Raw genomic sequence first — 26,204 nt, 5'->3', positions numbered from 1 at the left:
AACTTGGTGGTTACCGTGCAAATTTTGGTACTAGAGAAAAAAATCACCCAAAATTTGCCGATATTTGAAATTCAAAACGGCCACCATCCCTGTGTTAACTCCATAGAGAAAAATAAAACTTTTGAATTAAAAAAAAATAAGCCAGTGAAAAGTTCCCATACACAAAGAGCTCTTAAATGAACCCCACAAGGGGTATATCAGAAAAAAAATTTGAAAGTTTAAGAGTCCGAATATCTGTCCCCAAGGCGCATTCCACCTTTACTGATGGAGATGGGCTCAGACTGACCCTGACAGCATCTGTACTTCAGAGCTAGAAATGTTAGCAGTTCAAAAACATTGTGAAAATGCATATTATAAATATTGTCATACATTATTACTATTGAATATAACAAGTATATTATAATTTAAAATGTCTGGACCTCATTGCTATACACAGGGGCCAGTAAACTATGGAGCACCCTATGACAGACGCCCTCTGGATTTCGAACCACGGGATTTTGACGATAGGGATTATGGACCACTTGATAATCCAGATAGGGATTATCCCAGGGATTATGACAGGGATTACCCACCATCTGAACCAAGGGGTTATGTTAATCCTGATCCGAGAACAGGCGATGCGGATTATCGTCCTCCATCTCGTGCGTCCGCAGGGTCCCATCGTGACGAATTCTACGGTCCGCAACCACCACTAGGAACCCTGGCAACCAATGTGTAAAGTCTGTATTGCGTGTCAGCCTGGTTTGTAAGATCCCTTTCACCACTGTCTGAGTGAGCAATGGGTCAGTCCACGTCAGTGAAACTGGAGTTTTACAGGATTGAAAGGAACAGAAATTTTTTTCTGCCTTCTAATAACACTTCACTACTATACTGTACCTGATCCATGTGTCCTTAATTTCAGTGGAGTTCCCGCACTAGAATCACACCTGCAAAGTTTAAATTCAGTTTTCAATTTATGTCAAACGTTTCTTGACAAATAATTTTTTCACATTTTAGACATGTCTTCAACCTAGGTTTAGAGGATTTTGTTACCGTAACACCTTCCATATCAACAGCAAATATTCCCCGACAACTTTTACTATAAAATTGACTCAGCGACTGTTTTTCACAACTCTAACCTCTCTCCCCTCATTTCCCAATGCACAAGTCCGCACATAGTTATTAATAACAATGGGGTTGGGCAAAACCATGTGATCAAAGGGTAATAAAAAGCAAATTAATTCCGATTTAAAATAGGTCAGGTACAATTAAGGCCTACACTACCTATGTAATTTAATTATAATGTATCAAATTTGAATACAATTCTTTCAGTTTTTATAGCTCTTGTGATTTTAATGCAAATTTTGTTCCATGTAGATAGGTCCACTCTCACCATTGATAACAATGGGTTTGGGTCAAACCATGGTGATGAAGGGGTTAAGACAAGCATCACACATGGAAATGCGTTTATGCTGTGTCTTACGTGACATGTAGTGGCTAGGGTAGAGTTGTATATTTATAGCAGTAATTTAGATCTTATATGGAAAGACAATTGTAATAATTTAATAGCTTTCATTCATTTTGTAAACAAACTTACAGTTGCCCTTGAACTTGCCAGTATTATTTTGTCCTGGCATAAAGTTATAACTACTGGTATTGCAAGGCAGACTTTATACCATTCCGTCTGTGTCTGTCTGTGTGTCTGTCTGTGTGTTGTCTCATATCTTAGCCCTGTCATACCCTGTCAACAAGGCTGTTCATCATATTTTAGGCACTGTGGCTCAACAACATCATGGAATGTCAGGGCTAATATTTGATGCTGACCAATCTGCTGAATTTAACCTGTTCACCCCCAAAATACTATGTAAGTCAGTCCAGAATCACCATTCATAACAATGGGTTTGGGCCAAACCATTATGGTGAAAGGGTTGAATTGAAACCATTGTAAAATTATTAAAAATACATTGTCAAGCAATACGAAATAGCTTGCATTAAATTAATGAGTGTCTTTCTGTATGTTAGAAATGATTTCAAGCTATAGCCTTGAAAAGTTATAACAATTCTATTTGCCTTTCATGGAATGTGTAATTTTTTTTTAAGTTGTCCAGCAATCACCTGACTATTCAGGAAAATTATGAGAGTTTTCTTTCAATTGCAAAGTAAAAATATTACTTTGGTATCAAAAATGTTTAGATGTATGGTTTTAATTCAGCATTTTTCTTAAGTTTCAGTGTTTTTGCTAAGGATTGGGAAGATAGGTAAACGGTGGGGACACTCTTATACCATTTCTGTTGTCTTCTAATGGGATACTACAGTATTGATGTAACGGGGGGAATCCGGTAATATGGCTGGGAACCCCGGTAAAATTTACCGGGGTACCAGCCAAAAGCACTAGGTTTAGTAAACATTAGTGAAATTTTTTAAGAATATTAATGTAATGTGTATAACTTACAAGATGTATGAACTATTAGAGTAAGTTCAAGCCTTTCTTGGAATTTACTCCAGTAAATCCTGTGCTAGCTGTTACATGCAGTGTGGAAAACTTCTAATTCTTTGAATCAGTGAAAACTTTCTAGAATCGACAGCTTGTCAAATTGGCCTTTAATATTAAAGGCACACTGTTGTGTGGATATACCAAATGGTAACTCTGATAATATCTACCAGCTTCCCCACTCTCAGCAAAACCTGTAATTCGTAAAACATGCCTTTTCTTCACTGTACATGAATTTCTTGTGCCCAACCACACCAGCAACGACATATTTGTTGCATTGGAGTTCCACAGGCTGACACAGAGGGAGAAAGTGCATCGCTAGAATCAGCTATGCCGTGTGTAATTGCCATATCTTCATGCTGGACACACACACTTGTCAAAGTTTGGCCACAGAGTGTCTATACTTCTTTAATCTTTTCTTATGCATGCTTTATGTTTCTATTAAATATCATATGTACACTGTATATATTTTATCTTTCAAGTATTGTATGTCGTTCTGATCAAGTGTGAGATACGATTATTTTAATCTTCAAAGTGACAACTTTTTTACTGAAGCTTTTCCAAACATTTTCCATAAAAATTGTTGCTCACTTTATCTACAGTAAAAAATTACTTTTCGTTATAAGATAATGTTATGTTGTAGAAGAGTTTAGTTTGGAGAAGTTTCACTTGTTTTGTAGTTTCCAGATGTTAGCATAGTGATTTTTTAATCTGTCTTGTATATCTTTTATATGATACTTGATTTGATTTGCTGTATTATGATAAGGGAAATCACATAGATAGAATGAGAACATTTAACAAAATTTTGCTCAACTTTTGGCAAGACTGAGGAAAGCTGGGCCGACACTACAATTCAACACTATCTTAGGGGGTATGCTTGTATTTATTAATTTTGTAAGGCACCCCCAGACAAGGGCTGATTAACACCATAGGGTAGATGGGCCTAGTTTTCTTCAGGTATACAATTATCAGAAGTTCTTGATAGCATGTACCTCGGGGACAGATATTCAGACTCTCAAATTTTGCAATACTTTTCCTGGTCCACACTTGTGGGGGTCAGTATAAAGCGCTTGGAGAAATTTAAGTTTTCACCATCCCATTTTTGTGAAAATTCACGATTTAATTTTTTTCCCCATTGACTTGACACAGGGATGGTGGCCATTTTGAAAATTACAAGTAAAATTTATGTAATTCGCTTTTCCGGTACCAAACTTTGCACTGCAACCCAAATTTTTATTATTGATTTTGTTGAAAGTTTACTGTAGGGCAGTTGTAGCAAAAGTTTGCTTTCACTTTCAGGTGTATAGGACTTTTACTCTACCAGTAACACTGGCAACAACAGGGTTGTACAGGTTGTTGTACTGGAGCTAGCAGTCTGCTAGTGAAACATTGTTGCCGAACCTAATTTACTCTAATTAAAAATATGTTGTTGTCTTCTTCACATCATAAAATGCACAGTGGTGTTGTACTTGCCGTGAGAAAAAACGCCCTGTCTGCAAATTCTAATCCAAATAGCTGTAGTTAAGGAAGTAGGCACCTCGAAATTGAAAGACTTTCGCTCATGCTTTACGTATGGAAACTTTAATCTAAATGTATTTCCTTAATGAAAAAAATAAAAGCCAGGGGTCACTGTGCAAAAATTGGTATTAGAAAAAGAACGTACAAAATATTAACTGACACTTTGTATTGAAAATGGCTTCCATCACTGTGTTGGGTCAAAGACAAAAAATTGATTACGTTTTTGACTTTCACAAAACCAAGCAACTGAGAACATCATTTACGGCATGAGCTTCATAGTCGAGCCCCTACAAGTGGTAGATCAGGGATGTATTGTAAATGATTGAGAGTTGAATATCTGTCCCCGAGTCACTTTCTACCTTAATATTCAGATGTACAGAATTTGGCTACAATGATACAAATCAGCTTCATTGTGTGCTCAGAATACATATTGACATATTGTAGCTCAATTTTATTTCTAATACCTTAATATAGCCCTGAATTTCACAGAAGCCTTCTTTCTTTCTGCAGAGGATTTTTTGTAGATTTAAGGAATCTTGGCATTTTAATCTTTTTTTTAGCAAAAGTGGATGGAAAGATCTTTTTCTTGTTTCATTCTTCATAATTCTCTGTGAAGAGGGTTTTGAAGGCATCAGTTGAACTGAAATAAAGGTTTTTAGGAATGGATTTCACATGTTTGCCTCCAGTGTTGATTTTTGATATACCATCTGGCATATTTTTAAAGATACTAAGTGTGGTACAGTACAGCATTGCTACATATGCATGGTCACTAAAGAAAAAGCCCGCTTATAAAACGCCCTCACCGGTTACACCACGGCAACACCTCGCTCTTTCATGCACGTACACGAAGCATCACATGACGATCATGACAGCACCATTCTTCACACACACGGCCCACTCACCATTGTCCTTCATCTAAATCCCCTATGCATTTATTATTGTAGCAGCATGACGCTCGTCTGCTCAACACGGCCACTTTTTCCGACAACTTCAATGCCATGCCCGGCATAGCTATTCGTTCCAGTAACACACTTGACAGGAGGAAGCCCTACAACATCCGCTGACCTTCCGTGTTGCGAGCGCAAGGGACACAAATCCCGACGAGAGGCCAACAGAAGACCACCTAGCACACTGAACATTTGTCACTTAGTGAACACCGGCAGCAGCTGCCAGACATGGCGGCCGTGGCGTTAGGGATCCGGCTTCTACAACGTATCACGCCGTCCTTTTCACAGGCGTTCAGAGATAAGAGGTGAGTTCCCGAACGTTGCTAAGGTAGTTTCACAGACGTTAGAGCGATTCCCTGGCTCACTTTCTATCAGATTTCACACTTCGCTCACTGTGATCGATCGCCTACGTAAACTAAAGGGGTGTATGCTGCTCCGCCACGGTCCCTTTGTAGTACGTACGTCACGCGATCATGACGGGTGTAGTAGATCGATGCGATGCGATAGTCACTACCCCGCCAGCAATATTTCCTTCCTATAACATTTCCTTCATCGTACACTATTGTACTATTACACCAAATCACAAATATCGCCTCATCTACCGAAGAAAATGCGATAGTTTACTTTATGTCAGTGACAATCTGAGTAACTGTAAACAATAGATGTATGTAAAATTTAAACTTTGACCCTGAAACCGAAGGTCCGCTGGTCAAGAATCATTCTCAGAAACACTGTAAACACTGCACTGACCAACACACTGTGGTCAGGTGATCGGACGATCACAGGTATACACTGCCATCAGAGCGAAAACCGACTTGAAATTACGGTTGTAATAGAAATAATCCTAATCATATTTCCGTATGGAGTGTATTTTTATCAGCGAAACCGTTCTTTCACTGTGATGTGTTTGATCACGGATATGATGGCAACGGAATAATTTAGAGAGTGCTATGGAGCCTCGTATTACACGTTGACAGTTAGCTTGCTATAAACCCTAATTTACCCTCAGGCCGTTGCCGGCAAAGCAGTTTCTCTCGCAAACGGTGTGCTTGAACCACTGGACATTGCCTATATATCATGTGACGGACGTCGTAAAAAAGAATTTTGACTTTTTATCGAGCTTTGGTGTCTTCCTTGCAAGTTTTTGCTGAGCTTTGCTGTGAAGGACCGCGGCCGGCGATATCTGAGGCTCGTGGAAGCGAAAGTCGCTTTGCGGTAAAGACACTTGCAAGCCCCCTTTCTTTTCTGATATAAATGGTCGTTTGTGGAGAGACCGTGGTTGTTCAGACCGCAATAGTCGTCTGATATAGGCTCGGAAAGATGGTGGCAACGATATTACAGCCACACTGACCAATTTGTACTTTTTTTGGAGAACGATCGAGCTGATTACCGCGGAAAGTGGACTGATTATGGTTGTTAAAAAGAAATCCGTTGTTGATGTATTAGTTCCTTCGTGGGGCCGCGCAACGGTTCTTGACAGGTATGTAATGCTGACTTGCTGTAGCCTTGGACACGATGAAGCCTAAAATCAAATTCCTGTCTCTAATCATGGCTGAGAGAATCGAGATGGCGGTTGTCTTTGGTGCTTGTGTCATACATTTGCGCCGGTTTTATCACAAAATAATATTACAATTTCTGTATGTCCGTCCTCTTTCATTTTAAATTGTACTTCATTTACAAGAGAAAAAGAGAGAAATAGTCAAATACTGGATAATAATATATTGACTGATAATTTCATCTCTCTAATTTGCAGTGGAAAAACAATGGGGCAAAATACTCGTCCAGCACGCAGAAATTACACATTGTAAAATTCGCATTTTAATTTGGGAACAATACCATGCAGACATTGAAATATTAATTAATTGTGTCATTAGCAAATTGGCACAATAACACTTATAAAACAAATTACAAATTGATGGAAAGTATACTTATGGTAACCCTTTGAGTGTTGTAAATTTTCCCACCAAAATTTTTGAGCCAAATTTTACCAATTTTTTATGAAATTTTTGTATTTGCTTCGACAATTTTGGACCAAATGGACATTACTTTTCATTGGCAACAGTTTTTGATCAAAATTTTGGAAAAAATCTGAAAAAAATGGTCTGGGTTACATTTCATAAAGGCAGCAAAAATTAACTTTAGCGCTCAAAGGGTTAAAAAAAAATAGCAGCTGACAGTATATAGACTGTGATCATCAATGCTTCTTTTCTGTGAATAGTTTGATTTCTGATCACATTTTTTTTCATTTTAATTCGATGAAACACTCAAAATAAGGTGCCTGATATCATGATTCCTATGTCACCTGTGAACGAATAACTGAATCTAAAATGTCGATTCATTTCTCTTTCAATATGGTGTTATTTTCCGTGCCAGTGCGGTGAAATTGTTCACTCACATAAGAATTGGTTTGCCTCAAAATAGAATAAAAATGTTAGTTTGTAATGTATGTTCACGGAGTCAGCAACAACTGCCGTGGTATTTCCATTCAGTAGGGTAATATTTTCTCTGTGTCTACTCTGTACCATATGTTCAGTTTTTTAACACAACACTTATCTATCCTATTGGCACCAAAAAGTGTCAGCCAACAGCTGTTTTCCTCTCCTGTGAAAAAAAGTACATAACTAATTACCAACAACCCACATTTAAATTGTATGAAAAATTCCCATACTGTTATAATATGCTGCATATTTAGAACTGGTAACAATAAATTTGAATAATAAATTTGAATAATCATGAGTTTTGAGAAGAAATTACAAATTTCTTCTGCAGTCAAATGCTTTGTTGGTGTGTTGAGGTTTGCTGTGTGTATAAACTGCAGGCCACCGTAAACCAACACTGATGTGTCAGGAATAAATAGTGAGTTATTCCTATGCCATCTGCTCATGGTAATAAAGTCTTAAATACCAGTGGATGTTCAAAAATACACCAAACCATACACTGTATAGAAAAAGATAAGGCCTGTGAGTAAACATGGGCTGCCTTCTATTGAAGGTTGAACGCGCTTCAGGTATGTGGCCTCTCAAGTATTTTGGTGTACCACTCGTAGTTGGGGGTTTATTTGAAGCTTATGGAGTAATGAAGATTTTGACTCTTTATTTTTGTAAAATTCAAAATTTTCAATTTTTGCACGGTAACAGGGATGGTGCCCATTTTGAATATCAAGTGTTGGTTTAGATAATATGTCATTTGTTTCTCTAGTACCAAATTGTGCACGGTGACTCTCAATTTTTTTTTCCGATTTTGAAAGTGAACAGATTCAGGTTTTACTTAAAGGGTTTTAGCGGAAGGTTAAGTCTTTCAATCTTGAGGCCCATTGTGGTTAATAAAAGGACAAGTTTCTGGGCATGTCATATCTATTGTTCCATCTAAATAGTTCACACTTTGCAAGTCTTTATTTTCCACTGAATCAGTGAATTTAAAATCAGTTCAAACAGTTTGCAGTGCCTCCTGGGTGGCAGATCTTTGTTGATGGTGTGAACAGGAGGCAATTACGACCTAGTACCTAGGCGTGACTGGTGGCGCCTTCTACTACATGTGTAGTCTTCAAATGTGTCAATGTACCAATGAAACTATGGTAAAACTAGATTTTATTTGGTGGGATTGTTGCACCATGGATGTAAAAAATAGATCCATGGTTGCACAAAGATCACATAGTTTAGTACAAGGGTTTCTGTGATGAAGGTGATGGTATATTAAACAATGAGAACAGAATATCAGCATAATTAGGCCCTGGCATCGAAAAACTCACCTTCAAGTTCAAAATCTGCGCATTGCTTTGTCACATGGTGGTTTACAAACCTGTATCGCTTATCTAGGGGCACACAGTCCATGTAGCCGACAATGAGATGCAAATGATATGCGGTCAAGGTCTCCTCAACTAACTTTCAGCTGGTTCTTCACTTTCTACTATTTTTATAGTATTTTTTACAAAGGCACAGACTTATTCTACCTGCAACTTAAAACTGATAGTGATTTTGTAGCTCATTCTTTACTATTTTTCATAGTTTTTGGTAGCCGGTAACACACACTTCGTGTTCGTGTCGGCTACATGGACGATCTGCCCATCTAAGATGAACATAACAGGTTTGTCCATGGTGGAAATACTTTAAGATGATTAGATATCAACAGGAGGATGGTGATATCACTAATCTTGTAGATTGCTGAGATACAGGGTTTACACAAGGGATTAAAGCAAAGTGAATGATTCTGGAGATCAAGTTTTACTCTAGGACAGTTATGTGTGCTGTGTGTTGTTTTCCCATCCAAGGCAGGGTGCATCTGCGATTGACCCCCTAGTAATCTGATAAAAAAGACTGGCCTTGGAACACTCTCAGTCACCATAGGCATGCAATTCACACATTTAATACTGTCCTTACTCCAGTCAGTGATTCCCCAGGACTCTGAGGTAGTTACTCCACCCACGGTCCCTCGTGCTCCACCCACTGAGGGGGAGGGGATTACTAGTAGTACTTGACTGAAAGGGAGGGGGTTGACTACATTATGGTAGTGGTTAACCCCCCCCCCCACAGGAGTTGATAACTTGACTAAGCGGGTGGTGACTCCTCCAAAGAGTTGTGACCTCGCCTTAGTGGGTGGTGACTCCAACTACAGGGTGGTGAGCCCACCCAGGTAGTGCAAGCAAGATTCCTTCAAAAGAGTGAAAGAGTACCTGTGTCAAGAGTCTACAGCATTATTAGAAATATTTCACTGTGTTAATAGGAACCATAGTAAGCATATAATAACATGTGATAAGATTTGCATTGAATCCATGTTATATCTAATCAAATAGAGGTTGTGGGAGACAATATGAACTGAAGTTCATCTGATATTGGTTTGTTTCTCAACTGAATTCAGCTTTGTGATGTTGGGAGAGAAAGAATATGTACACAGAATAGCCATTGTGTGCTGAATGTTGGCATATCATAAGCCACAGAGTTTCATAAATTCCAGAAAAGTGTTGGCTATTGTATTGAAATACCAATGGCAGCTCTTTGGTCACTGTCCCACCACGAAAAAGCAGGGACTTTGCTTTAGTATATGAAGCCCCCTTCCAGTGAATAGATTGGCCTTGGTGACCTATGTGAAATATGCAGTAAAGAGACTGCCTCACTCAAAGGAGGATTGAGAAATCTTTGCATGAAGCAGTACCGAGGGCTCAATCAGTGTTTTCTCTGCATGTTCACTGAAGGGGGCAATTTCTGCCCCATTCATCAAAAGTAGGGGGCAGACTTGACATTTTAGGAGCAGAAACAACAGCCAATTCACAGGTCACTACACTATGCGCTTAGGTCGCCATCATATGGGCGTATTTTGTGCGCGATTTTTGTGCTGTCAGTAACTTTTAAAGGGCAGAAAATGGCTCGAAATGTGCGATTTGCGCAATTGCGCAGTCAAGAGAAAATCCTGCTCAATGCTAGCTTGTTGGTCACTCACACATTTTGTATCGTACACTGAGTCTCATTAATATTCACTCAGTCCGTCAAATCAGTCACAGTCCCTGGTCGGATTGTGGACCACTGAAATGGCATGTTGCCTCAGTTAATACCGATGAATCAGTCTTGACCCAAGATCATGGACTGTGGCCATACTTGATACTGAAATTAATGAATTTTTACTCAGGATGGCTGGGTGGTTCATTACTTGTTCTCTAATATACAATCCCAATAGTGTTCCCCTAGTCTGTCAGACCAGTACAACGGCAAGTTGAAACCAGTGAAATATTGACCCAGAATCATTTGAATTTCATCACCTTTGCTGAAAACATGATATTTCCTGTAAACAGGTCTGCAATCACCATTAATAATATTGAGTTTGGGCCAAACCATTGTGATGAAAGGGTTAAGATCAAAAAAAGGGGAAAAATTGACTTACAGTGTACATTTTCTTAATTTTTTTCCTTTTTCTTTTTTGTTTCAGTTATCGCCTGTTGGTCATAGTGTTAACATTTTTAGGATACACAAGCTATCACCTTTCAAGGAAACCAATCAGTGTGGTCAAGGTGAGTAGATCTAAAATTTCCCCTTTGACCTTTGAACCAAAGGTCAAAACATATAGCGTCTGATCAAAGTTTAGACAGCCTTTGTGTGGAAGATGATAAAAGGAAGGACATAAAAATAACAAGCTCTGTTAAATTTCAATGAAAGAAACTGTAAACTTGTCGTCTATAGTTGGCAATAAAATCAGACTTTTAATCCACTGACTTCTGGTTTATCAAGCAAATCAGGTCAAATATATGTGGCCGCCTTCTGTCTCCATATGAAGTGAAAAGAAATGAATATGAGGAGATTAGTGACTCATCATGAATTTGTATGGAGTTCTTATTTTGTACTGAATGGTAAAGCCAAGTTCAATGTCAAATAAAAGTAAACCAAATTATCAAAATGAAAAATGATTAAAAATTTCTACAGTTATTGTGCCATTTGAATGCTATAACGTTTATAGAAGTCGTAAAGGGTCCACACAATGAAGAAAGTCTATCAAAATCATTGTAGATTTTTTTCTTACTTGTATTCAACCTTGTAACAGAATGGCTGTTCCAAAGGGGTGTATAACACTGTCTTGTAAAATGTACATATTGTGAGTTTGTCCATCTGCATATCAGTGTTGAAATTTCTCATGAAATTTGAATACTGTATCCATGCGTTTTGTCCCCAGAGTGTACTGCATCGTAACTGTCAAGTGCCGCTGCACGGTGATGAGTACATCGACTACAGGGACCATCACAACGACAGCTGCTACTGCTGCTGGGCTCCATTCAGTAAGTCACAAATCCATCCCCTCATTTTAAACCCTGCCTGCACCCCCCAAGAAAGAATAGACTGTCTTAACTATCAAAACAACCAAACAATGTCCCGGATATCTTAGTTTACTGATGGCTAGGTTGTCAACCATCAAATTTTACATTCCTTAAAAATAAAATTCAGTAATCTACAATCATTTCCGAAGTAAACTATTGTGAGATTGCATAATTTGCCTTCTACACAAGTGATTACTTTTCATTTTGTACATCATGTATAAGACTACATAACAGCTGTATTGTCTTCTGCGTGGGAAAACTTCACTGAAATGCATTGCGTAACAGACATTGTCTTTTCTTTGGGACAATGCACAGGCATTTGCAATACAATGCAGTGGGCCTCAAAAGTGAGAGAATTAAACTTGCTCAAACTTTCCTCAATGGAATTTCTAACCATACTCTTACCAAATCAAAAATAAAAATCAGGGTCACCGTGCAATGCTTTATTCTAGAGAAACAAATTACGTGACATTTACTGATATTTGAAATTCATAATGGCCACTATTTCAAGGCCCTGTGGGTAAAATAAATCAACTTTTGAAAAACTAAGACTGTGAAAATTTTCATGCAAACTGTTTGAGTGTTTAAATTAGCCCTATCAGTGGTAGGTCAGAAAGAATTTCAGAAATTAGAGAGTCAGGATATCTGTCCCCAAGGCTCATTCTACCAAATGAATGGTCAATGTTTTAAGTAACGTTGTGCATGGTGGACGGACCATGCCTATTGGTGTCATCTAAGCTACATACAGGTGAACATTCACAACCCCGAACTCTGGACAAAATTTTTTTTAACTTACAGATGGAGACAATGCCAATGAATTGCTTGGCAGCCTTGATCTGGCATACTTATTTGCATATGCTGTTTTCATGTTTTTCAGGTAAGTGTGAACAGACAGTCTGGGTAAGATCATTATGTGTATGTTGACACTTTCTCACCCTTGCAGGTTCTGTGCTGTTCTGCCTTGCTCTCAGTTTGACTGACACATGCAGGAGATAACCAAGAACATAGATCGATTTAGATCAATTTACACATCTCTCTGAGAGATTTATAATTTCTTTTGCAAAATAACAATAATAAAGATGACAACAACAACAACAACACCAAACACAACAACATAATAGTAACAATAAATAGTGAATATTAAATTACAAATTTTTTTTAGGACAGTGGTCTAAATTCACTTCTTTAAAACAAACATGTTTTCTGTATTTTCTTAGGGGCCTGCAATAGAAACAGAGGCTCCCTAGAATTGTGTTAATTTGCAACATTGCTCAGTGTGGTTCACAGGGAATCTTCCTAAAAAGCAAAACTACATATCAGAATTTATCTTTGTCCTGTATCTTATTGAGTGTTATTTTTCTGTTTACCCCATCCAGCGGCCATATAGGAGAGAGAGTGAATCTACGGTATTTTTTAACATTTGGTATGCTGATGAGCGGAGTATTTACAATTTTATTTGGGATGGGATATTTCCTTAATATACACAGTCTGTCTTATTACATTGTTATACAGGTAAGTGGTTCTGTCACTGGCATCTCATTCACCTCTTTTACAAAAAATCTCGTGAACATAGCCTATATATTACTTGCTTTGTCAGCTATGGCAAATAAGTAGCAATTTTAGGCTCAGGTACTGATGGCTGTATCGACCAAACTAAGCTATGAAATGATTTAGGATTCCCAGTAACATTTGCCAACCTTTGAACCTTACAATAAAAACTATCTACTGTTGATTGACCAATCACAGTGCTCAATTCAGGGTGTTTTATCTACTCATAAAGCCTTGGTCACCAAATTCCAGAAACGAATGACAGCGCCGTAGTAAAGTATTGTCCAATCAAAAGTGAACATGTCATATTCTGTAGACATCTGGTACGTTTTAATATTCAAATTGGTAACACAGCGGAAACCAGCTGCAACACAAAATCTGCTGTGCCCTAGGGCATTATATAATGTGCCCTAGGGCATTTATAGGATGTTCCATTACATTGGAAGGCTATTTCACAAATAAAAGTTTAATTCATATCCTAAACATGTTACATTGACAAAGGGGACGGTTGACATAAACACATTGAAAACGAAAATATATCAGTTAGGGGCGATAGTTTTTAAATCGGATAAAACCCTCGTACTCGGGCTCTTCTGGTATATAAAGTCCAACCCTACGATAAAATGTCTCGGCCTGCGGCCTCGACATTTTATCGTGGGGTTGGACTTTATATACCAGAAGAGCCCTCGTACTCGGGCTTTATCCTATACATAAGCTGAAATATATACCAGGGTATGGGATGCTGGTTTGCTTTTCACTATTCATTTCATGATCCTATACCCTGTCACAGTGTGGGTCTGATCTGCTAGAAGTTCTAGGATAGTCACCCCCTGGATGTACTCGCCCGACACTCAGCCTCAATAATCCCATCCTCAACCCTGTGGTGGCGGAAAGATCCAGGGGGTGACTAACATCCTACCTGTAATGCCAGAAGCGTTGACTTGTTTGGTGTGTGTATCTTTACTCATTGAGTAAAACGGAACCTATCATTACAGACAACTGTACAATTGGGGCATGTCTTTCAAGGCCAGCAATTTAAAGGTATACTGTCACCTATTCCAATTTTGCCACAGTTACCATGGAAAGAGAAAATCTAACCAATCACAGATTTTAAGCGGATGGTCGCTTTTTAAAAACAGCGCCCTCACCTAGGCATTTTGAATACCAAGCAACGCCGTTTTGACCATATATGGACACATTTAGATTACAGGTGACCGTATACCTTTAATGTGTATGATTGAGAGTCTTTGTAATTAGGATATCTCTACAGTAAAAACTATTCCTTATAATGGTAGACTGTTCTCTGTATGTGCAACAGAGCATTTGGTTTTCGTAAATCACGAAATTTGAAAGTTGGCTGTGTGTGCGCTTTCTTGAGACCAATCATTTTGTTTCCTTCATGGCCAATTAACAAAGAACATCGGCATACAAAAATTAAAAATTCAAAGTTGGCTTCTCTTGTAGATATTTGGTGGTGCCTTTCAGTCCACTGGTTGGCCGAGTATGGTCGCTGTCATGGGAAACTGGTTTGGTAAAGGCCGGTGAGTTCTCAAAATGAGTTATTCCACTGTATTTTATTGTTCTTGATTACCCTACACTGTCCTTTCACCGACTTTACAGGGACACAACTGTTCAGGGAGAATTGTTCCCTTTGAAAATCAACTGAAAAACAATGTCTGTCGACAAACCGTACAAAACCATGCATTTAAGTTTTCCTAATATTTGTCAAGCAATGTAACTTATCTGAGAAAAATATCTCAAATTTCCAATTTTCACTGAACAAAAAGTCATTTTCAAATTTTGACTTTATTAGTTTGTTGTGAAAACTAGTGTCAGTCAAACTGCCGTACTAGGTACAAGGCAGAATTGAATCTGGGTCCTGAGAGTCATATTGAGCCGATGAAAAAACAAGACTTTGTTCCAAAACAGAGTTTATTTCTAATCTTTGACATTCCGGCTTTCTTGAAATGTAATGACAAAACAAATTCTAATTTACATATGTCTGTCTTCCATTTCTTTTCCATATTTACTAATAACATTGTCTCCCTCAGGCGCGGACTTATCATGGGGATCTGGAATTCTCACACAAGTGTCGGCAACATCCTTGGATCGCTTATAGCGGGGATCTTTGTGGATGATGCCTGGGGTTATTCATTTATTGTACCGGGAATCATCATAGCGTCCATGGGAATAATCATTTTCTTCTACCTGGTTGTCCGTAAGTAGTATGAATCTATCTTGCGCAGTACAGTAATCCACATGTTTGTGCTGGAGAGATCTGACTTCAGTCTCAGGAAAAAGGATTCAGTGATATGATCAAAGAAATATCAGCTTGATTTATCGTTCTGAAATGAAATCCATAATTGAACCTGATAGAATGGACAGATCCAAATTTAATATACTGCCTTGTGGGTTGTTCATTTATGTGTCTTGCAATGTACATGTACGTATACACATGGTGAATTTTACTCAATATTGATGTTCTTGAAATCCTGATTGTTAACCCTTTTCATACCAGACAGTATCAGTCTATCACTGCCCCTTCCGCCAAGTTGGTAAAAATCAGCATTGCGCCAAATGATGTACTGTGCTTCACTAGCTTTAATCAACTTGACCCCATGGTGATATATGAACTTGGCCGGATATTGGTTACTGCTGATGTTGATGACTTGACCTTGGGAAGGGTGAATGCTAAGAGTCAATAGTACCAATGTGACAATCCAGTTGTCTTCCTACTTTTATAGATCCAGCTGACGTTGGCTGCACACTTCCCGATCACGAAGATAAGGTACATGATAGTTGTACTATCTATCTACACTCTAAACATCAGATGAACATCTGTGTTCTGTGGTATCACATTACTATCTTCATACCTGTCAATTTTAGAAGACGTAGTTTTCCATTGAAAATGATAAAAGTGTGTGAAAGTTGACAGCTTCACCAGTTGGTCTGTGGCCACAACTCCATGAAAAAGTAACAGAGCCCTCGTTTGATGCTCTACCACATACTTTTGTTTTCACTTAAAAAATCCCTTTGAAATGATTGTGACAGTGAACTTCGGGCAAACTTGAAGGTCAGTCGGATGAGTCATGTTATTGGGAAGTGTTATGTGGAGCGCCCTCTAGTGACAGATCCTGCGTATCTCCTAACACAAATTTTTTTTGTGTGTTGTTTTTAGCCGCTTCAAAGAGCTGGGCGTATACCTGAAAAGCAGGAAGCCATTTCAATATGTAAAGCCATTCAAATACCGGTGAGTCTGATCAGATCACGCAATTCCGCCGTGTCCTCTTCACAAACAAGATGATATTTACGTGAGAAGAAGATGAAAATTGAGTTTGTAAAAGTTGTCACTAACACCCAGGGTCGTGGAATTTTGAGACAAACGTTGAGACAAAGTTTATTGTCAAACCCACTGTTTGCTGTGATTTTACCAATTACTAAACACAAGGATTTTCCTCCGGTCAAGTCGATGTTTATCGATGGATTGATTGAGACACATTGCATGCTACTAGCAGTTAGCTGTAAATAGATTCATAAACCACTAAAGTACTACGGTTGTGTCTTTTCTCATGGAATCATCGTTCATTTTTTTGTCCCCAGGGTGTGATAGAATTTTCCTGCTGTCTATTCTTTGCCAAGCTGGTCAGTTACACTTTCCTGTTCTGGCTGCCGGTCTACATAGCAAAATCAAGTAAGTCGCTTCCAATGGACACTAAATCAGTTGCTCCAATCTGTATAAGCTCCTTACACATACTTCACATAATTTCTGTCATATGGATTTCTTGTCCAGTCATTAGAATTACCTCTACACTGATGACAAGTCACCCACACCATAAAAACATTTCATAGTTTGTACATAGACGTTCCACATACACCGTTCATTTACCTTGGAAGAAGTGTGTATGGCGTTCATTTGTATTGAATTTTTCAAGTTCAACGTACCATACAAAAATAACTCCAAAACTGAAATGGCAGCTAATATGGAAATACATTATCTAGGAATTCGAGAAATGAAGAAATTTCCAATGGATATTAATAATCATAAGACCAGTTAATGACGAAAAATTGCTTTTACAAAGTCAATATTACTTTTAGGATATTACCATATCAGCCTTGTGCCTTGTACCAATAATTCTAAAAAACAGTTAAAGAATTAATGCACATGATTTTGAAAAACACAGGGAGATAGTTTTTACTGTAAAATGCTGATTCTTACAGAATGTCAATTTTTAAGAATGGCAGTCTATGGTTTGTGCATTTTCTCTTAATGTTCTTGTGATGTGAATCAAAATCCATTCACGTATTTCTCACAATTCTGTCAGAAATATTTCAAAAGCTGAAATTTTAGTAACTTGCAATTGGACATCATGGTGACACACCCACCCAATCTCCTGGCAGAGATTGAAGGGTGGTGTGGCAGCAGTGCGGTGTAGATAATTCTAACAAAGTTAGAGGGTCTCTGATTAGTGTGGCTACTGCTGAGACTCCCTAGCTAGATTATAATTATTCACGCCACACAGTCTCTGTAGGGAGATTGACATCTGCCCTCAATCTCTGGAACTGTTTATTCTTCTGCATTGTTTTTACTTTCTTTCAATATTTTAACCTCACTAGCTCTTTCTCCTTTTTTCAGCAAAATTTACAGATGAAGAATCTGCCGACCTGTCAACTTTGTTTGACATAGGGGGTATCATAGGAGGCATCATATCAGGGATTATATCTGATGCCCTAGGGGGTCGTGCCTGTACAGTGTTTGTTAGTTTGATATTGGGAGCTCCAATGGTAAGTTCTCGTTTGTTAATGTAGTTTTGTTGGCAACTGCAAACAAGCTTACAGGGTAAACAAGACATTATGTAAAGTAAACTAATCATACAAAAAGAGCACTCTTACGTTTAGATGTTCAATAATATTTTGGGATGTAAATATTGTGTAATGATTGTGGTCTTAGATGTTTTAATTGGTCTTTACCTTTATGTGACTCCTTAGGTTATAGTTTATGGATATAATGCTCCCCTGCCACTTTGCCAACAGTGTAAATGCAAGAAGTGCACTAGCACATTGTAATGATGATATACAGAAATTGTTATCCACTAAAATGTACCTCTATGAGTTGTGAAGTTTCTTTGTGAGTACTGTTTTGAACATAGAATTCTTTAAAAATGCTATGAAAAATGTTTTATATTTACAGCTTCTGCAATGTATGGTACTCCCAGGGGGCGCCATCTTCATGTTTGCCTTAAAGAAAGAAAATGTGACCAAAATAACTTCAATTTATCTTGATTTTTTTTTGTTGCATAAAAAAACGGGAAGAACCATAACAACCTTGACTTCTACTTTTCAGATGTTTTTGTACAGTACCTTTGGCCATGTTGGTCTGCCTGAGAATATTGTCATGTTGATTCTGTGTGGAATTCTGGTCAACGGGCCGTACGCCCTCATCACCACGGCTGTCGCCGCTGACTTGGTAAGTCATGGCCAACACCACAAAAATGTGTCACACAATGTACAGGATTGATTGCAGTATGATATAACATTTTGTCAACGCCATGCTACTTGATCAGACACCAGTTATGGATAATTAGTTCCAACAGAGTACTATCCCAAACTCCATACCGCTTTCAGACAATCCACCGGTAGACCTTTCTGGGCATTTAGTTTTTGTCAGGCATATACCGGAATGCACATTGTATTGTGAAATATTCATATGTGTGTGTGTGTGTGTGTGTGTGTGTGTGTGAGAGAGAGAGAGAGAGAGAGAGAGAGCATTCTTGTGTCAGCAGCATACCAATTTGGCTGAGAGAGGACACATATTGATTTCAAATCAGTTTTCACATATGGCTATTGCAAAAATCAATAAATGCATCTTTATGTCAGTCAGAGTGTTCATTGTGACACAATGCTGTGTGCACAAAATTAGCTGAGTGGCTCTAATGTTTCAAAATTTCGAGAGTTGTGCAACAATAACTTTGTAACATTAATGCTACCATATCGTGAACTGACCAAAAAAATTTCACAAGTCAGTTTGGTAAGAAAACTTGGTTTCTTTAATACAGTCTTTTGAATTGAATTTACAGGGCACACACCCATCTCTAGAAGGTAACTCCAAAGCGTTATCTACGGTTACTGCACTGATTGACGGCACTGGGTCAATAGGAGCTGCCATTGGTCCATTACTGACTGGTTTAATCAGCCCCTACGGCTGGACTAACGTATTTTATATGCTCATTGCTGCTGATCTTGCTGCCTGTCTGGTAAGTTACTCTCCAGTGATGGTTTGATGTAGTCTAGTTTTTATATTTTTATATTAATGCCACTCTGTCAGTGTAGCTTTTGTATATTTGATATTAATGCCACTCTGTCTGACAAGGGCATCAGACAGTAAATTCACAGCCATCACAGTGTATCGAATGACTGGTAAAAGGTAACACATTTTCCCAGCCTGTAACTAGGGTCTGGACACTCCTAGAATGTCCTTGAATTTGAAAGCCTCCTTGAAAGTTCTTGAAAATGGAATTGAGTTAAGATAAGTCATGGAATACTGATATGTCATTGTCAGCCATGATTTTTGGAAACCAGTAAATGCCTGATCATGATACCTAAAAGATTATATGTACAAATTGAGAATCATAAACATGGTATTTTTTGAAGTGAAAAAGTCCTTAAAAATTGGTGAAAAAGTCTTTAGAAGTCCTTGAATTTCAAGCGACTTTGAGTATACCGTATAGGCCCTGTTTTCACTGCTGGTGTTATTTTACCATAAAACGACCCACGTATCTCATCACTTTGCATATGCCATGTGCCCATCAACAGTATAACCCTTTCTCCACAGTGGTTTAGTCCAAGTCAATCGTGTACAGTGGTCATTATGAATCTTTGTACATGGAAATAGGGGGGGGTTGACAGGGTGATAAAAAACATCATTTGACAAAGTGATAGGATTAGATGAGATGACAGGGGACAGCATAAACTTTGTTGACATCACAGTGTGTTCTGTGTTTACTGATTTTTTCAGTTCAAAAGTAATCGCAATCCTAGTCATCGTCATGTATCTATACATCATCTTATCATTGCAGTTCATGATTCGTCTTGTCGTGAAGGAACTTAAAGAATGGTGCTGTCCATCTCCACCCATCTATGCGTCACTAGATGAGGAAGCTGACAGGTAGGTCAGAGGTCATACTATATTAAAGGGCCAGTGGCTGCAACTTTAGCATGTCATACTGCAAGGTGTTGTTCCACCCACCAAAGTTGAAACACCGACTATTTAGCCAGTCATCACAGTGTCATTACATAAAAATGCACTGTTCTTGTTTACATTTTAATTCTAGTCTAGACTAGAATTCATCTGCCAACAATAACAATGTAGGCTATACATGTACAGGCTGAGTTGACAAGCTGAATACTGGGTATCTCAACATACTTTTGGAGGGGGAGTAGAACAAGAAACTGAGATTGACATTAAAAAATGGTGAAAAAAAATTACCAAAAATTTACAGCTACTGGGCCTTTAACTGTATTGGTGTAAATATATTTTATGTTAATTATGGAGTCAAGAGTTTGAGCAAATCCAGTGCTCTGAGATCTTGGTCCACAAAGTCCTTCGTTCAGATGAATAAGTTCACGACAACACTGGTCTGATATGTATCAGGGAATGCTAGCGCACTTGAACTGTACCAAATTTATGCATGACTGGCAAACTGCACTGCACGACTGCTGGACTAACAGAGGTGCATTGCATTGCTCTTTTTTTTTGCTGTGGAGAACACTGCACTGTTGTAAGCGTCTCATCGTGGCATACATCAGTCTGATGCTGGCTTTGCTAAACTGTTCCTAGAATAGGTTGTCAGCAAAATACAGCACGTTTCAGAATGCCTTAGGAAGTAGGACAAGAACTTGGTGTTGAAATGCAAAACAAAAATAAGTATGAAAACATCAAAAGTTGAAGCTATTGGCGTGTGACAGACATTTCCATTTTTGGCTTGGTTTGTCGGCCATATTTGACTTGCAATAAAACCGCTGATAACATGCGTGTTATATTCAAAAATCTTCTCAAAAAACACTAAATCACCATTTGAGTCTAATTTTGAACATGGCATCACTTAGTCGGAGTACCTGCAGATTGGCGAGTGGCATCCGACTTTGGTTGAGTGGTATGTTGCCATCTTGGAATTTGTCATCAAACATAACACAGGAAAAACTGTGCTTCCCAACTATAGCATATACTTGTAACCAATTACCCAGCAAGTGCCAAGTTCACTGTTGATATTACAAGTTTGTCAGTGATATACCAGTTACTTGTGTATTTCACCTCAAACTTGACATTGGATCTGGCTGCACTGGCTTGACGGACGGCAGAGTGGATACTCATTCACGGAGAACTAACTAATTTGTGATGGGGTGATTAACCACCAGGCATTACACAGTAAACCAATGTCTACAAAATGATTTAGTAAACTGTATGGGATGAGGAAATAAAACTACTATAAATCAAGAGTGTTTAGTGATTACAGTAAAAATGATTCATGTATCGGTAAAGGCATTCTACACGGCTGTTTACATACACAAATTGTAAGTGGTTAGGTCTACGGAGGCCATGCACACTGAGTTCACTAAACGTTTCTTGTTATGATAAATTCGATGAGTTCTTGGCTGTACTACTTTATTGAATTATTTTGTAGTCACTGAATGCCTGGAAGAGCATCGTCCTCCTTTCGGAACTCAGTTTATGAACCTGGTCACCCCTAACTTCCACTAAACAGGTCCACATTCACCATTGATAACAACAGGTTTGGGCCAAACCATGGTGTTGGAAGGGTTAACGTGCTGCCTGGGAGTGGTATAAAGCCATATAAAACTTTGTCATGCAGACTTTCATTTTCATGACCCTATCATTATGTACATCTCTAGTTCAAGGCCAAGCAGTAAGGCTAAAGGGTTTCTTTTTGTTGGATATGGAGCGGTACAGGACCCAAACTCATTCCCACTTATTGGGATGGCCTCTGATGACCCCTGACCTTCTTTAACTGCAACAGGTACAGCGCTTTTATTTAATGGCATTGGGCTGCTCACTAAGGCATTCATTCACTTAAACAATTAACCCAACTCATTAAATATGTACATATCTAATTCAAGACTAACCAACAGGGTGAGAGGTTCCGTTTTTGTTGGACATCGAAAATACGGATCAAAATTTGTTGCAGAATTTCGGATGACCCATGGTGACCTCCGACCTAAAATAGATTCGGTATCACTCCGCATATAGCACATTGTGGAGACGTTCAATTAACGACAAAGTCTGCTGATTAATTTTACTCATTTCTAGTTCTGAGCTAACCAATTGCACTAGAAGTGTGGTTTTTGTTCGATATGGAGCAGTATATGGCAAAAATTTGTTCCCAAATTTTCAAACGATCCTTGACCACTTCACACATCCCACTAAGTGCAATAGAGAGGTTTAATTTCATATAATGAGGCATACCTCTGATGACAGTGTTGGGATGTATGCAAAAATGTACTTACCTGTGAACTTTGTGGTTAAATTATGTGTTTCCTATGATTTTTCCACAAATGTTTTATTTTGCTAACTTGCTAACTTCATGTAATTTTCATGTGAAATTGATTTCTTTATGTGAGACTAGTAAATGAACTAAAACCTCCCTAGCATTAAATTGACCAATTTGCTTTTGGAAAGTTATGACGATGTTTAAAGAAATCTTTGTTGACGCGTCCGCTAAAAAGTTTGGTGAGACTACGAGATTGTGTTCATGACAGTAAAGCATGGAATTTGCTCCTGGTTCTTGTGAAAACTTGCAAAATATCCACGGGCTTGTTTATCTGGACTAATACAATAGAGAAAACGTAAAGAAAATCTGAGAAATATCAGACGTCATGATGATTACACTTCGAGGCGTCACTCGGCGTTCAAAGCATCTGTGCTACAAGTACAGTACATGATATTTGGTTAAGACATGACAAAGACAGTGCTCCTTTTGATGGAAACGTAATTACTTGTCACTAAACCTCTCTAACAAAGGTGCCTCTCATCTACTGTCTGCTGTGTGAGCGACATCCGATGCTTTGTTGAGGATGTCAAATTAATAAGTAATTAACCTCTCTTTAATATGCGCATATTTTACTGTACACTAACCAATGGGGCTAAAGGTTTGTTTTCATTGGACATGCACCAAAGCCATACACTTCAAACACACATTAGTATATGCACCTAATTAATTATTCATATGGTGATTGTCAGGCAAATCAGTGTTGCGTTTACATCTGTGCCCCCCAAAACGCTTGAGCTCAGGCAGCACTGCTTACAGTTTTAATCATTTCTCGTTGTGGTTCCTTTACAGGGAAGCTCTTTTACCCGGTGAAATCATTTCTGACGTGGAAAATGAAGACACGCTCCACAGCAAATTGATGGCTGACAGAGACTACAGCAACAGTGTCATACAGTAATAGAAAATTAAACCAGGATGATTCACTCTGAGAGTTTGAAGGTCATAGTTCAAAGTCCAGAGTACTTTACATCTTACACAGAGGGCGCTCTCCATCTTAATCAAGCAGGGTGCAGCTAGCTGAATCTCCTTTCTCTGTATGGTCTGTGTGCTTACCAGTTGTCTACCAGGAACAAGGTGTCAGGATTTTTGTAAAAAAAAATCGATTAAGAGCTAGATGGCTGTCTGGGTCCATTCTATCTACGGATAGAATTAGAAATGGGTTTTTTTATAATGTTAACCAAAAATGACTGCGACAGGAATCAAAATAAATTCAACAAGGGTGATAGCACTCACAGAAACCATGCATGCATGCCGAAGAGGTTCCCAAGCCAAAGATGTTTGCTGCCAAGTTAATGCTGCCATGGAAACACAGATTTTAGTCTCTTGCTAGGATGTGCACCTGGTGTAAGCCGGCATCCAATGAGATCTTATAGTGTGCACCTGGTGTAAGCCGACATCCAATGAGATCTTATAGTGTGCAACAGGTGCATCTCTGGCTCTTTTCTGACAGCAATATGTATTCTATTCTGAAAATATTCTTCTGTACATAGCCTGTTTGCTCTTGACTTTGTCAAACAAAGGTTCTCTTCTATGTATATAGGTAAATTTGAATTTCTAATATCTTCTTTTAAAATAATCATGCAAAAGAATTACTAATGTTTCTCAATTTTAGCTTTTGATAAAATGTGAAAGGGTCATAATTTGAAAATAGCTAGGTATTTTACAATGAACTGTTTCTAGGAATTTTATGTCTTTTCAGCCTAAGTGTCGAAAAGGTGCATTTCACTTCCTGTAAAATTGACACAGCCTGGTAACTGCAGACTCATCAGTGTTGAAATCAAATATTAATAAGGTCCCCAATGTGTTACGCTACAATATTTACAATGGAATAATTGTTGAATGGCAGAGCACTGGTCACAAAATAATGGTGATTTCAATAATTGCAGAAATTCTCTGGGTGAGACAGTGTCTCCATCAAAATTGTTTTACGAGCTTCTTGTATCCACCAGGCAGCAATTTAGCACCAGTGTTGTTGCATTTATGCACACACTGATCCAAATACTTCTTTCATATCCCGGGCTTTGTCTCATCAAACAGTAGAATGCCTAGCTATTTTCAAGTTGGCTATATGTATATACATTTCAAGGACTTGTATGTAAATATATATGATGACAAATTGAAGAAAATATTAATCAGTTGAAAAAATGTTTGCCATGTTCAGTAGTTTTTGAAAATGTAGATGTTGTGCATAAATTGTCTTTCTTTGTTATCGCTCATTAATCATGGAAAATATTTTGATCGGAAACAAGCTATCACTCTGGCTGTATAGTGAGGAGTTTATTATCCGTCCTCAAGAACCACGTAATTTTGTTTTCCTATGTCCCTTAATTTCTCACTGCCTGAAAAATCATGAAACAGTTGTAAATGAGTCCGAGTAAAAATTATGTCATGCTGGGGATCTACATTGCAGGTTCTGATGCTTTCTTTAACCCTTTCACCACCATGGTTTGTCCCAAATCCATTGTTTTCTATGGTAAAGTTGGACCTGTATACAGGGAACTGGGGGTGAAAGGGTTAAGGGTAAAATGACAAGACTTCTTTTTGCTACATACCGTAGCAAGTCATAACTTTGTCAGAGATTGTAAGCATGTGTGTGTCCTACTCATTTTTGAAAAGAATTTTAAATTTTTAGCCAACTTGTTGAGCAGATTGTCATCACCCTAGACTCTTAATGCTTGAAGACATGTCTTTCAAGATCACGCCGTTACGTCTCACTAAATATCTATATAATTTTAAAGTGACCCCTTCACTGCAAATTTCCATTTGTCCATATATCGTGAAAATTTACATATGTCCATATATGGTGCAAATTTGCATATATCCATATATGGCAAAGATTTGCATGTATCCATATAAGGTGCAAATATCCATGTCCATATATGGTAATGATATCATCAACCATATTTACTCACAGAATGTCAGTGGCCGCTATTTGCGGTATTTGCGGTGCAATAGTTTTGCCAGGCCATCAGCCAAGTGAAAGATAGTGTGATTTACTGCTGTAGATGCAAGTGACCAGGTTCCTTTGATAATGTCAGATTGTCCATGCATCAACACTGCTGACAGCTTTTTAATGTGTCGGTCACTGTGAATACATTGCAGTCTTTTAATTCTCCATTGTTGTCTGCCAAATAGTATTCTGCATGCTGTATCTTTACAATGTACAGTATGATAATCAGTTTCCGGTTAGCACATTTTTAACTAGTCTGTTGCACATGAATTTTACATATCATGATTGTAGTCAATAACTAGTTTGCTAGATGTTTAAACTGATCAAAAAAGAGTAAGAGTTTGTTCGAAATGGCGTCTGTACAGCTCCACTATTTTTGTAATTTAAAGTGCCCAAAATAGCAGAAATTTTTCAG

General features: G+C 38.2%; 2 protein-coding genes across 6 annotated transcripts in view; both read left to right on the top strand.

The window, feature by feature from the left end:
- The window catches only part of LOC139126997 (kin of IRRE-like protein 3), a 31,008-nt gene extending 28,074 nt beyond the window's left edge, over positions 1-2,934 (top strand). For both annotated transcript variants that reach the window (XM_070692918.1, XM_070692919.1), the window contains exon 11: positions 437-2,934. In XM_070692918.1, coding sequence (XP_070549019.1) covers positions 437-718 — 282 coding nt within the window. In that variant the 3' untranslated portion in view covers positions 719-2,934. The remainder of the gene's footprint in view (positions 1-436) is intronic.
- Positions 2,935-5,076: 2,142 nt separating this feature from the next.
- Positions 5,077-24,950, top strand: LOC139126998 (glucose-6-phosphate exchanger SLC37A2-like). Of its 4 annotated transcripts, XM_070692922.1 has the most exons (16): positions 5,077-5,240; positions 10,852-10,933; positions 11,590-11,692; positions 12,530-12,608; positions 13,108-13,243; positions 14,744-14,820; positions 15,331-15,497; positions 16,024-16,067; positions 16,458-16,529; positions 16,880-16,970; positions 17,913-18,061; positions 18,621-18,743; positions 19,354-19,530; positions 20,353-20,441; positions 22,187-22,311; positions 23,632-23,769. In XM_070692922.1, the coding sequence occupies exons 1-15, from the start codon at positions 5,164-5,166 to the stop codon at positions 22,290-22,292; spliced, it is 1,572 nt and encodes a 523-aa protein (XP_070549023.1). In that variant the 5' UTR covers positions 5,077-5,163; the 3' UTR covers positions 22,293-22,311; positions 23,632-23,769. The 4 variants fall into 4 exon arrangements, with proteins under 4 accessions (XP_070549023.1, XP_070549021.1, XP_070549025.1 ...); XM_070692920.1 differs by lacking the exon at positions 22,187-22,311 and having other exon boundaries at positions 23,632-24,950; XM_070692924.1 differs by lacking the exon at positions 23,632-23,769 and having other exon boundaries at positions 22,066-22,196.
- Positions 24,951-26,204: the final 1,254 nt, after the last annotated feature.

The sequence above is a fragment of the Ptychodera flava genome, unplaced genomic scaffold, assembly GCF_041260155.1.
Source record: "Ptychodera flava strain L36383 unplaced genomic scaffold, AS_Pfla_20210202 Scaffold_28__1_contigs__length_4768798_pilon, whole genome shotgun sequence".
NCBI lineage: Eukaryota > Metazoa > Hemichordata > Enteropneusta > Ptychoderidae > Ptychodera > Ptychodera flava.
This window is presented reverse-complemented; position numbering and strand designations above follow the sequence as displayed.

Excerpts from the sequence above, each read along its gene's own strand:
- LOC139126998 (XM_070692920.1), top strand. The coding sequence starts at position 5,164 with ATGGCGGCCGTGGCGTTAGGGATCCGGCTTCTACAACGTATCACGCCG. Across the intron at positions 16,068-16,457 it reads TTCCCGATCACGAAGATAAG|CCGCTTCAAAGAGCTGGGCG; the intron begins GTACATGATAGT and ends TGTTGTTTTTAG. Across the intron at positions 18,062-18,620 it reads TGATATTGGGAGCTCCAATG|ATGTTTTTGTACAGTACCTT; the intron begins GTAAGTTCTCGT and ends TCTACTTTTCAG.